The sequence below is a fragment of the Cynara cardunculus genome (genome assembly GCF_001531365.2).
Source record: "Cynara cardunculus var. scolymus isolate 2C chromosome LG 9, CcrdV1, whole genome shotgun sequence".
Classification (NCBI taxonomy): Eukaryota; Viridiplantae; Streptophyta; class Magnoliopsida; order Asterales; family Asteraceae; genus Cynara; species Cynara cardunculus.
Genome location: NC_037536.1, coordinates 12,458,344 through 12,471,507, shown reverse-complemented (window position 1 = coordinate 12,471,507; position 13,164 = coordinate 12,458,344). Strand labels below are relative to the sequence as shown.

Here is a 13,164-nt window from a genome sequence, read left to right as displayed (position 1 = left end):
AAGAGTTTTTATCAAATACTTTATAATATAATATTGATAAAAGGGTCGATTTAGATTGATTGGATCAAAGGTCAAATGACGACCCAAGTCACAACCGATCTATTTTTCCTTGCTTTGACTCTCAACTTGTTTCAACAAATTGAGTTTGTTATCGTCATGCATTCGAAACAAATTCTAGGAGTGTTAATCGGTTGAAGTTCAGTGAAATTTAGTTGGATACAATCTGATCTAATAGATGCTGGATTTTATCATCTGATCCAGTTTAATTAATATTGGACATCCATCCGATCCAACCAGATCGTTTATATCTATTGGATAACCGACTGATCCAATATGGATGTTGAAATTTTGGATACAATTCGATCCAATTATAATTAGACATCGATTGGTCGATTATAATTGGATCAGATGATTTTTCACACACCCTTAACAGAACCCATAGAATAGGAAGATATTTTCTACTGTTAATCCTCACTATTCTAATTCTTATTAACTCACAAAATTAATCCAAAATAATATCCTAAGATAATTCAAGACTAATTAATAACTAAATCCAAAAAACCTAACAAAATAATAACTAACCACTTATTTCTAGTTATTACGTACTACCCTAGCTAGCTAGGCTAACTCTAGTTATCACGTACTACCCTAGCTAGCTAGGCTAACTCTAGTTCATATAAGCCGTGTTCATCGACCAAGCGTTCAATCTCTTAATCGTGATCGTCTCCAAGCCATTGTTAAACACATGCAAATGCACATTCTTCGATACTGCCAGTGTCGGATAAACTCTCGACGTGATCGCTGTCTTTCCGCCCTCTGCGAAGCTTTCTACCACTGAATGGTCAATCAGACTTCTAAGCGAAAGCTTCTTTTCTGTTAAATCAACGTCCACAAACCCTCCAAAGGATGGCTTGTACTCCTTCTCGTTCAATGACGATCTGTGTATGTGCATAATAACACAAAAACCATTGTTAATTAATACAAACCACTTGAAACCAACGAATTCATGATAAATATCGTGAGTATTCATTACTAACATTCGGTTCTTATGGTTTTTAAAATACTCGCGATATGTATATATGAATATATAGTGTATGAAAGAGATGGGACTTACGGTGTAGCATCAGAACATAAGAGAACTTTATGTTTATTGTCAGCAATCTTGAAAATTCTGAAGAAAACCGGAGTGTATTCTTCAAGCTTGTGTGAAGCGAGGGTCAAGAACCCAAATGGTCCGAGCCCACCTTGTACGGTTGCACCCCTGACTCCGCAAATACTTTTACCAAGATCATGTTGTGGGAACTCCCCCCATTCTTCTTCATACCACTCGGCTTTATCCAAACTCGAAAAACTAAATATCACATCAATATCCGCCTGTATTTCAACCAAACAGATCAATTAGATTTTACTTTAAAATAAGGTTTAAAAACACATAGCAGTTATTACATAGACTCAGTATGTCCTACTCAAAAGTATACAAACCTGAACTGCAGTAATTTCTTTGATTTCGATGATTTCGCCTTTGTGGACCTTCACGTTATGTAATTGCGTTTTTTGGCACCTAAGTTTTTCCAATTCACAAATTGGCCACTGAAGCAATTGCTTTCCACTATGATCCAACCAAACCTTACGTGGAATCAACTACAAAAATGAAGATCTAATATTAACTTGGACATATTCATTTGATCGTATGATCAATGAATACATAGTAATATTTATGATATCATGAATATTCATTATGAATATTCAATAATAATGTATGTATATTCATTATGAATATTTAGATTTTTGGTTCTTAAAATATCTATATCTATATATGTATATATACGATAAAATTACCTGAATTCCGGCCCATCCTTTTGCGATATCTTCTTCGCTAGTGCTTGACTCGTTAGCCCAACCCCACACGATCCTCCTTTTCTGAATCGGATCATAGAATGACTTAGAAGCATAAAAGTTGCCATAATCGTATCGTAAGCCACCCCAACCATCAACCGATGAGTTGTCCGGGATATATCGGTCTTTCACAAGATCGTACCTTCCGAGCGTGTAATATTCATACCTAGTTACTTCAAGACTATTCTTGAATACGTATTTAACGTGATTCCCCAATGCTGACGTGTCTAATCCGTGTGTTCCTCTAGACGATACCGGGTAAAAATCAGGGCATTCCCACATACCCGTATCTTTTTTGGAGTGAAACGGGTGTTTCGCTTTTACCCACGTGATCAAATCCCGGCTTCGGTACAAATACGCTATCCCACGATGGTTGTGTCGGCTACCGACGACAAATTTCCAATGACCGTTATTGTACCAAGCGGTTGTGGGGTCACGGAAAGCCGAAACGTTTTCGCTTGTTGGTTTGATGATCGGGTTGTCAGCGGGTTTGATCCATTTTCGCAAGTAGGGGTCCGAGTGATTGGCGGGGATGGCATAGGCTTGGACTTGATAACCAGGTGCGGGTTTTTCTTTTATTATTCCTGTATAGTAAAGCACGGGTTTGTCGCCGGGATAGACCGTAGCAGAACCCGACCAACACCCATATTTGTCGAACGGCTCGGATGGTTCTATTGCGGGTTCTAGATGAACCCAATTGACCATATCTTTTGAAACCGAATGTGCCCACACAATGTTACCCCATACAGCACCTTTAGGATTGTATTGGTAGAAAAGATGGTAGAATCCTTTGTAATACATTGGCGCTGTTAATTTATATTAAAAACAGTAAAAAGTAAATAAAATTGAAACCAATTTATAAATCCAAATCATAAAAATTACTCAAAATTTAGAAGGGTAAAAATAACTCACCATTTGGATCTATGTTGGTTTAATATGATTGCGTCCCCCATTCGATATCATGCAAAAAGACAAACCATTAATTCATATATAATAATATAAATATTACAAATTGGAATTATTTACATAATTATATATATATATATATATGTATATATATACACATACATATATACAATGATTCAAGAACCTTGCTATATCTAGGGTTTAATATTTGACTGTAAACCCTACAAGAACTCCCAGTTGCAGAAACCCTTGAATCACCATCATTGAATATATATATATATATATATATATATATATATATATATATATAAGCCTAATCAAACGAGAACTAATTAGTTTGTGATAATTGTGAGGTCCAATATGAACCAATCGTTTTATTATATTAATTGTATTACCTTAATCAAGCAAAAAAGTGTATTAGTAATTTTTTTAATTTTTTTAAAGGTTTATCAATCAAAGAGATTGATATTGTTTCTTTATTAATCAAACAAATTATGGAAGCTTTTTTTTCTATGAAGTTACAATTGAGAAAATAAATATATAATTCTTTATTGTTAAAACTTATTGGGTATCGCAGTGGTAACATAATGGTATCACAGTTGTATCATCAACCATATCTGGTATCATAGTGTGTATCACAATGTATTTTTGTCGTTATACGAAGTGTATCACAATGTATTTTTGTCGTTATAAAGAAATACACATTTTTATATATCTAATATATAATTTTAATAGTAATAAAAAACACGAATTGGGTTCTTCGATCATGATAATCCATGAGTATAGGGTTGGATGCAATGTATATGAAGGCGGAGAATTGGAAAAAAAAAAATATATATATATATATATATATATATATATAGAGAGAGAGAGAGAGAGAGAGAGAGAGAAAGTTTGTTTCAAATATAACCTGTTGCATTTGTATAACCAATGCAACCCAATAAATTGAGATATTTATGGAAATGATGAGAGTTCATTTATTATGATTTGAATATTTATGTAAGATAAATATGGTTCATTAATTATGATCAATAATTTATATTATGAAACAATCAAAACTTCTATGAAATCACATATTAATCAAATAAAAATGGACGGATGAGATTGAGTTGTATTGGTTGCACACATGTCATGAGTTGTATAACAACCAATATATATATATATATACACGTACCATTGATCCAATTTTTTTTTGGCTGAAAATGGTAGCCAGTTCTGTATATATGTGGATCAACATCGCCTTCGTCGATAGTACGCTGCAGATGAAGTGGATGATGGGGATATATTTTATGGTATGCCGTGATTTTTGAAAGACAAATCAACAATGACCAAACCCATACATATTTATTAAAAACCCCCATCATATCTAAGAAACAAGATTTGGAATTATGTCAAGATATGAAGAGATAAATTGGTGTGTTCACAAATCAATGATTTTGCAAGAAGAGGTGCAGGCTGTGGAAATGAAGAGAAGAAAAACACACATACAAAAGTGTGAGTAGGAAGTTAGAGGTTTAAGAAGGTATTTATAAATAAAATGTTGCATAAAATGAGGTCAAATCTAATAAATAGACTTTTTCTACTTATCATATCTTCCGCCAAATTTTATGTGAGAGAAAAATACTTATTCTATTTTCTGTTCTCAATTCTAGCACTGAGTAAACTTCCCTTTTGATCCTTAACTTATGTCGTTTTTAACGAATATCGATCCTTAACTTTGTTTTCTCGGATTTGGTGTCTTATGTTTGTCACTTAGCAACGCTTTTTGTCTTTCCTCTTAACGGTTGTTAACTTTTTCTGTTAAGTCCAATTAAACGAGGGGTATTTTGGTCAATTTACTCTTTTCTTGATTTTTTCATTAAAAATTTAAAAATAGGTAAGAACATGATGAAGATATATAAGCCTAAACAAAAATACACACTCCGAACATGATGAAGATACAAAACCTGAATCAAACCAAAAAAGCCCACATCGATATATGCATCTGGTTCTGATCTGTGATCGTGAATGTAAATGAGGGGAGGAGATGGAGGGTGGACTCCATCTCCATGATTTCATCAAAACCATACATGAATTTCATGAATTCATCCCTGAATTTTTGGCCAAACCTGTACTAGAAGAACAAAATTTCGGCCAAATCTTGTGAATCTTCAAGCTTTGGCTAAACTTGTATTTAAACCCATGTCCACCCCCATCCTCATCTTCGCCTATCGATGAACTCAAAAACCTTGAACCCCTTGTACCCAAACCCCTATTTGTTCAATCGATTTCATTCCAATCGATTGGTGTGCATTCTTTTTTCTAGAGGTGGAGGATGATCAAGGGGGTTCACTGTGAAATCACTAGAGGAGGGGGTGACTGAGTGATAAGGGTTCATTAGAGAAGGTGTAGGGTCGTCAGAGTTTCTCTGTATTAGTATCGCCAGAGGAATGGGAGACATTGGGAAAGGGTGGAGGTTTATCGTCGAATCAAGGGCGAGGTTTTTTTATTTTTATTTATAATAATGTGATATAAATATTAAATCTAGGGTACATTTTTTTTAGTTTTGATAGAAAATTCAAGAAACGGTAACATGACCATAATACCACTCATTTAATTGGACTTAATGAAAAAAATTCAGGGTCGTTAAAGGAAGGGACGAAAAGCGTTGCGAAGTGACAAACGTGAGGGATGAAATCCCAAAAAACGAAGTTGAGAGACGATATTCGTTAAAAATGACAAATATTAGGGACCAAAAATGAACTTAAATCTTTAATTAATTCCTGTAGTTCTTCAACAGAAATCTAAGTTATTTAACCAAATAAAATCTTATATATACACATACAAAAACTAGAAATTGGGTTTTCATAGATGAATTTTTTCGTCACTTATTTAATTCGTCTTTAATTACTTCTTAACCAGGAACTTAGAGCTGTTCACATAAATGCTTACCCAGTAAGTGTTTACTGGTAGGAGTCTTTACTATAATTTATTTTACTGGATAAGATTGTAGTACATCAAAACGTATCACATGCAACAACTTACCTGGTAAATGTTTACCCGGGTAAGAGGCATCACCTTCGCTTACCAGGTAAGACTATCTATCCTTATCATCGTTCTTACTGGATAAGATTCTTGGCCCTTGCCATGTTCATCCGGTGAGAAAAATTACCTGGTAAGTACTTACCGGGTAAACGTTTAGTAAACGGCCCCTTAATTAGATTGGAAAAAAAACCAGTGGTCGACAAGAGCCACCGGTTATTGGAGATCCGCCGGTAGTAATTAGAACAACAGTATTCCACCGCTAATTCGTCGTTGATGACTTCGGCGAACATTTCTGTCGGTAAAAATCTCATGTTTTGTAGTGATATACACAAAACAAGCATATTACACTCCAAAATGTCGTGTTCAAAAAAAAAATCAAAAATGCCTAAGTGTTTCAATGGACTACTTTATAGCATTTAAGTTATAAGCAGATGATTGTAATAAGTTTATATGATGATTTTGGACTTCTAAACAAGATCTTCAAGACACTGTAAATAAAGTGTCTTATTAGCTTTTTTACATAACACTTTTAAGAAGTGTCCTGTAATTTTTTTTTATGGGACACTTGTATTCACCACACACTTTTTCAAATAAAATTTATTTCGAAAGTGTCCTGATTTTTATTTATTACGATGTCGTACAAAACTTATTGCAACGTTTTTACATGGACCCACAATCATTCAGTACTATAAACTTGAGTTTTAAAAGAGTCTATTTGAACGCTTAAATATTTTTTGCATTCTATAAACCCAATTTCATTGTACTGTTAAATGTGCGAAGACCTTCACTTGTAGAATCAAAAGAAACACTATCATGTATATAGAACGATAAATATGTCTAAGTGTCGTAATAGATTATTTTATAGAACCTAAGTTTATAATACCAATCCCATCGTGTGTCTTATGCACGCGTTGCAAATAAGTTTATATGACGTTTTTGGACGTCTTAACAAGTTTTTAAAACACTTTTGAAATAAAGGGTGTTCACTAATATCTGTTAAGATCGAATCTGTTCTGAACACCAAATTAAACATGACTTCTGCCACACCCTTACTTTTCTGTTTGAAAAATAAAACCAATCCAAACACGAAACATCAGTTCCGTCCTTTTTAGTCTGGCGTTTAGTCCAGATTTGATCCTCAATTCTTCTATAAATCTATATATTAAACCACACGCGAAAATAAGATTGTCGGTAAGACATTTAGCTATTCTTGTATATCTTTTATATTAAGTCAGTATACAATTAGAATATTTACTGACTTTATGATAAAAGATATATATATATATATATATATGTGGCTTAATATGAAGTATGTACAAAGAATATTTCTTATTATATCAATTGCAAAAATAAGATAATAAATGCTACATTTTAGATCATGAGTGTATTTTGAAGTATTGAGTGGGTAACATATATAGAAAGAGATGTAGTTGCTGAACGAAATCAGCCGATTTCGGGCTTCTCACCAAATATTGTTACAAATTGTTTAGTTTCTATCGTGAAAATGACAATCTTATAGAAAAAAGATGTATCTGAATCATTAAGACATATAAACAAGCTCAATTTTTACAAATCCGTTTCTACACTTTTAGATGCTAATTATTATGTACGCTAACTTTTTCGTCACGTAATTGACTCGGGATCAATGAATACTACTAGGAAACAAGTTACACTACAATAAGATTGGGATTATAGGATGTCAACAATGTCTAGGCTTTATTCGTTTTTTTTTATAAAAATGGTATTACCAGCCTCTTATGTCTGATTCGTTAAGAGGTAAGGTGATTCAAGACTGTTTGTTTTTTCCAATTTTTCAGAGTCACTTATCTCTTATTTTTCTTTTAATCAATTATTTCTCTCAATCAATCCTTACTAAATTCAATCATCATATCTCTCAATTAATATATTTTAATAAGATTTAAATGTGTTAAACACCATTAATGACATCTTTTCATTTAAATAAATGTCAATTATATAATTTAGATGTAAACTTCATAATGATGATGAATAAATATGTGAAATTATATAAATTTATTTATAAATTTAACACTATAATTTTTTAATGAGTAAAATAGATAATTTAAACAAATTCAAACGTTTATCAATTTACAAAAACAAACAGTTTAGGGGATGTTTACCAAACGTTTACTCGGGTAAGTACTTACCAAGTCACATTACCTTACCCGAAGAATATGGCAAGTACCACGAATCTTACCTGGTAAGAGCGAGCCAAGGACCGAGAGTCTTATCCGGTAAGTGAGGACGATGACTTTTACCACGGTTAGCAGTTACCAGGTAAATTGTTGTATCCAATGCCGTTTTAGTGGACTAAAATCTTACCGGGTAAGAAAGTGATAGTATTGAATTTTACCGGTAAACGCTTATCGGGTAAGTGTTTTGTAAACAGCCCCTTATTGATTCAGATTTCAGTAACTTCTCTTATAAATCAAAAGTGAAACAAGACTTCAGACTTCAGTACCTTTTGAAAAACAAACTCCACTTAAGTGTCCTAATAGGACTTAAAGTTTATATGACCAAATAATAAAATGTCATATTTCAAATTGTTTTAATAAGTTTATAAGACGATTTTAGACTTCTTTTTAAGACATTTTAAGACAATTTATCGTATTAACTATTTTATATGACATTTTTTTAAAGTGTCATATAAACATATATTTTATAGGACACTATTTGAAAAATATCCTATAAAAATGACTAAAATAAAACCATTACAAAATTGAACGATATGCCGATTAATATTTAGCGACTAAACTGACTACTTATGAAGATGATTAATTTTGATGACGGGTAAATCCTTCAGGAATACGTCACAAATTATTTTAAATTAATAAAATAAAACGTGAAATCATATTCTATTCTACCAATAAGGTTATTGACAGAATTGCAATGATCTACAGCCCTCATTGTTTGCCATCATCGAGTCCTCTACACTCCTCTGCACTTTAAGAATCTCAAACTCAAAGCCCTCACTATTTGCGATATGTCGTTTTTAAACCTTCTGTCCAGCTTTCATGTGTCAACTTCATCACTATTTTTGACTATCAAGCAGATTCATTGAGAGAAAACACAAAATATAAACATTTGAACTCCAGCCTCTTAGCTTTTCATCAATCTCTGATTCATCCATTTTGGATGAAAATTGAGTGAGTTGTGCATGTTTTCTCACAGCTGCGCAAAACAGTCGTTAAAACAAACATTTGTCTTTGCAAACCTCGTTGAGTGAACTTTGAAGCTCAGAGCTTGAAACTTTAAGATCGGATTAGGGAGTGAGATATAATATATCAAAATCGTAGCTTGAACCTATGAAGAACAGACGAGAGAACACCGTTCTGAAATTAGGAAGAAAGGAGTAAATTATGTAGCTTCTGTCCAGCACAATCACAAATGTTGTCCCAAACACCTTAGATTGCCATAGGACGGGGGGTAAATCCCGCGGGTTTTACCCGTTTAAGAGGTTTTCTACATCACATATCGTAACATGTCATTTCCTTTTTAATTTATGTGCTTTATCGTTCATCGCTGCTAACGTCTAACCGTTGTAGCTCAAGTCAAAAGTCATTGCTAAAAGATGGATCTAGGGAAAAACAGTTGTCACAAATATTAATATGATATGTGATTTATTTATATTTATCGGTTTAATTGATAAACATATCCTCATTTTAATTAATACAACGATGAAACGTCATCGATCCACGAACTATTTCCTACCTGTTATAGAAAAATGACACGAATTAAATATATAGCCCGGTCTAGCTGATGTGAGCCGTCTTCATAGACCAGGCATCCAGACTCTCGATTGTGATGGTCTCCGAGCCGTTGTTAAATACATACAAATGCGCATTTCCTGCAATTGCTAATGTCGGATAAACTCTAGATGAGATAACCGTCTTTCCTCCTTCCGCAAAGCTTTCTACGATTGAATGATCAATCAGGCTCCTAAGTGAAAGCTTCTTTTTGGCTAAATCAACATCTACGAACCCTCCAAACGATGGTTTGTACTCGTTTTCATTCAACGAAGATCTGTGTTCATAAAATAACAATTAAAACAAACGTTAATTAGTCCAATCCACTTGATATATGTGTATATTGGATGAGACCATACGAATAAATTAATCATATGTGAATCATTGGTAAAAGAAAACGAGGATTCACATATGCATCTCGTACATACGTAAATAATTGGTGAGCAAATGCGGGTTTTCAAATGGATTTTTTTCGTGATTCACATATAGATCATTTATTCTTATGTTCTCGACCTTTTATATACGTACGTGTTTATGGATGTATATATTAAAATGTATATGTATATATAGTGTACGAGAGATGATATACGGTGTAGCATCAGAACACAAGAGAACTTTATGTTTCTTGTCGGCGGTCTTGAAAACCCTAAAGAAAACCGGAGTGTACTCTCGAAGCATGGTTGAAGCCAAGGTTAGGAACCCAAATGGTCCAACCCCACCCTGAATGGTTGCACCCCTGATCCCACAGATGGTCTTAGCAATATCTTCTGGTGGAAATTTTGCCCATTTCTCATCATACGATTCAGCTTTATCCAGACTTTGAATCGTAAAAATGACATCCACGTCAGCCTGTATATATATATATATATATAATTATTATTCATCATATATCACATCTTAATATGAATGTATCACAGTTACTTGGAAAGATGCAAACCTGAGCTGCAGTAATTCCTTTGACTTCAATGGCATCACCTTTGTTGACTTTTACATTGCTAAGCTGCACCTTCTGAGCCCTTAGGTTTTCCAGTTCACGAATTGGCCATTGTAGCAGTTTATGCTCACGTGGATCCAACCAAACCTTACGTGGAATCAACTGATCATGATCACACAAAATCAAAATTAAACCATGTTCCACGTCAAAGAAATTATACCGTTGTATTACCGGTAATTAGCATTTTTGAGTGTTTTGATAAACAACTTATACCGGTGCCAAACAGGTAACAAGGAGTTTTTGAAGAAGTTAAACCATTCTAATAAGAAGTTATTCAAATAAGCAATCCCAAACACCCCCGTAGAATTACTCAAGGATCGGTTTGGAAAAGATTTGGTCGATGCAATTTGAAAAAAGCTCGGATCATCTTACATGAATTCCGGCCCATCCCTTGGCCATATCTTCGTTCCTAGTGCTTGACTCGTTAGCCCAACCCAACAAAATCCTCCGTTTCTTGACCGGGTCGAAGAACGTCTTTGATGCGTAAAAGTTCCCGTAATCGTATCTTAATCCAGCCCATCCATCGACCGATGTGTTATCGGGGACATATTTGTCTTTAATGAGATCATACTTTCCGATCGTGTAATAGTCGTACCTAGTCATGTCAAGGCTAGCCTTAAAAACATATTTAACACCGTTGCCTAATGCTGACGTGTCTAACCCGTCCGTTCCTCGAGATGATACCGGATAAAAATCTGGGCATTCCCACATGCCTGTATCACGTTTCGTATGAAACGGGTGCTTGGCCTTGGTCCACTTTACAAAATCTCGGCTTCGGTACAAGTAAGCAATGCCTCGATGGTCGTGCTTACTACCGATGATGATTTTCCAATGGCCATTGTTGAACCAAGCCGTTGTAGGGTCACGAAAAGAAGAAACGTTCTCGTGTGTTGGTTTGATAATCGGGTTGTTGTCGGGTTTGATCCATTTTCTCAAATAGGGATCTGAATAGTTAGCAGGAATGGCATAGTTTTGAACTTGGTGGCCCGGTTCGGGTTTTTTGTTTATTATTCCAGTATATATAATCACAGGTTTATCACCTGGCAGGATCGTAGCGGATCCTGACCAGCACCCGTATTTATCGAATGGTTTCGATGGTACGATTGCCGGCTCTAACGGGATCCAGTTGATCATATCTGTGGACACCGAGTGCGCCCACACGATATTGCCCCAAACCGCTTCCTTTGGATTGTATTGATAGAATAAATGGTAGAATCCTTTGTAATACATTGGTGCTGGCCAAAATTAAGAAAAAAAGAATATAAGTAATAACATTTAATTATATATAGGGAAAATTACACCAAAATAAAACCAACATTCACCTTATTCCTATTTTAGGGAATCAACTTTCAAAATTGTCATTTAGGGGTCTCTATCAAACTTTTTTGTTTATTTAAGGGTCTGATGACTTGTTGACCTGTTAATGCTGAGATCATCCATATCTTTTACTAACTAAGATATTCCACGTCATATTAATTTTTTATTTTAAAATTAATATTTCACATCATATTTAAAATTGCAAAATAATTATAAAAAAATAACTAAAATTTGTTTTTTTTTTCAAAAATTATTGTAATAAAATCTATTTTTCATTTCAAATCTCATTTTTTTAATTCAGATATCAAATTGAAGATTTTTTTCAAAAATTGACTTCTTTACTCAATTTGATATCTGAATTAAAAAAAACGATATTTGGAATGAAAAATATATTTTATTACAATAATTTTTGGAAAAAAAAACGAATATAGTTATTTTGCAATTTCAAATATGACATGGAATATTAGTTTTAAAATAAAAAATTAATATGACGTGAAATATCTTAGTTGACAAAAGATCTTAATGATGTCAGCATTAACATATCAACATGTCAACTAGACCCTTAAATAAACAAAAAGTTTGATTGAGACCTCTAAATGACAATTTTAAAAATTGGTTCCCAAAAATAAGAATCAGGTGAAAGTTACTTCCATTTTAATGCAATTTTCCCTTAAATATATAAATAATTTTAATTAATTAAAAAAATAATCATAAAAAATAAACTTACCATTTGGATCTACGTTGATTTAATATAATTGGACCCCGGTCGATATCATGCAAACAAGAAAAAAAAAATATTAATTTAATTGCATGTAAAACAAAAACTTAATTTAAATATATATGAAAGCAATTATCTTGATAATAACAAGAGGGTGAATATTTAATTTCAAATCATCGATTAATAAAAGTAATTCCATTTGGTTTAATCTTAACAAAAATAACTAACAATTTTTTATGTGTAGCTCAGTTGATAAAAAGATCAGATAAATTTATCCAAATACAAAACAGGTCTCTAATTTGATTCGGCTTCCTGCTAGCCCTAACTAACCGTTGAGTGAGCGAAAAAACGCTCACTCTCATTGGTTTCCTTTTAGAGGCGAATTCCTTATGAATTCAGTTAGGTTTGTTGGTAAATAATTTTTTGTCTAAATAGTAAAAATAAAATATATAAAAATTGAATGTATTTCATTTATTTTTTATTTTAATTAATATATTTTAGAAGACATGTTTAAGAATTTATATTTTTAATAGATATGTATTTCA

At 33.2% G+C, this 13,164-nt stretch overlaps 2 protein-coding genes across 4 annotated transcripts in view; both read right to left on the bottom strand.

Annotated features, from left to right (window-relative positions):
- Nucleotides 1-667: 667 nt before the first annotated feature.
- On the bottom strand, nucleotides 668-4,166 carry LOC112518075 (beta-fructofuranosidase, insoluble isoenzyme 3-like). 2 transcript variants are annotated; one of them, XM_025125643.1, is made up of 6 exons: nucleotides 3,977-4,166; nucleotides 2,809-2,817; nucleotides 1,840-2,702; nucleotides 1,483-1,641; nucleotides 1,115-1,374; nucleotides 668-938 (listed from the first exon to the last, which is right to left on the bottom strand). In XM_025125643.1, exons 1-6 carry the CDS (start codon nucleotides 4,164-4,166, stop codon nucleotides 668-670), a joined length of 1,752 nt encoding a protein of 583 aa, XP_024981411.1. The 2 variants fall into 2 exon arrangements, with proteins under 2 accessions (XP_024981411.1, XP_024981412.1); XM_025125644.1 differs by lacking the exon at nucleotides 2,809-2,817 and having other exon boundaries at nucleotides 3,977-4,034.
- A 5,297-nt stretch (nucleotides 4,167-9,463) lies between these two features.
- The window catches only part of LOC112518074 (beta-fructofuranosidase, insoluble isoenzyme 1-like), a 5,752-nt gene continuing 2,051 nt past the window's right edge, over nucleotides 9,464-13,164 (bottom strand). Inside the window, exons 2-6 of one of the 2 annotated variants that reach the window (XM_025125641.1) lie at nucleotides 12,629-12,637; nucleotides 10,957-11,819; nucleotides 10,528-10,686; nucleotides 10,180-10,439; nucleotides 9,464-9,867 (exon numbers count right to left, since the gene is read on the bottom strand). In XM_025125641.1, coding sequence (XP_024981409.1) covers nucleotides 9,597-9,867; nucleotides 10,180-10,439; nucleotides 10,528-10,686; nucleotides 10,957-11,819; nucleotides 12,629-12,637 — 1,562 coding nt within the window. In that variant the 3' untranslated portion in view covers nucleotides 9,464-9,596. The remainder of the gene's footprint in view (nucleotides 9,868-10,179; nucleotides 10,440-10,527; nucleotides 10,687-10,956; nucleotides 11,820-12,628; nucleotides 12,638-13,164) is intronic. The other variant, XM_025125642.1, reaches the window with a different exon arrangement.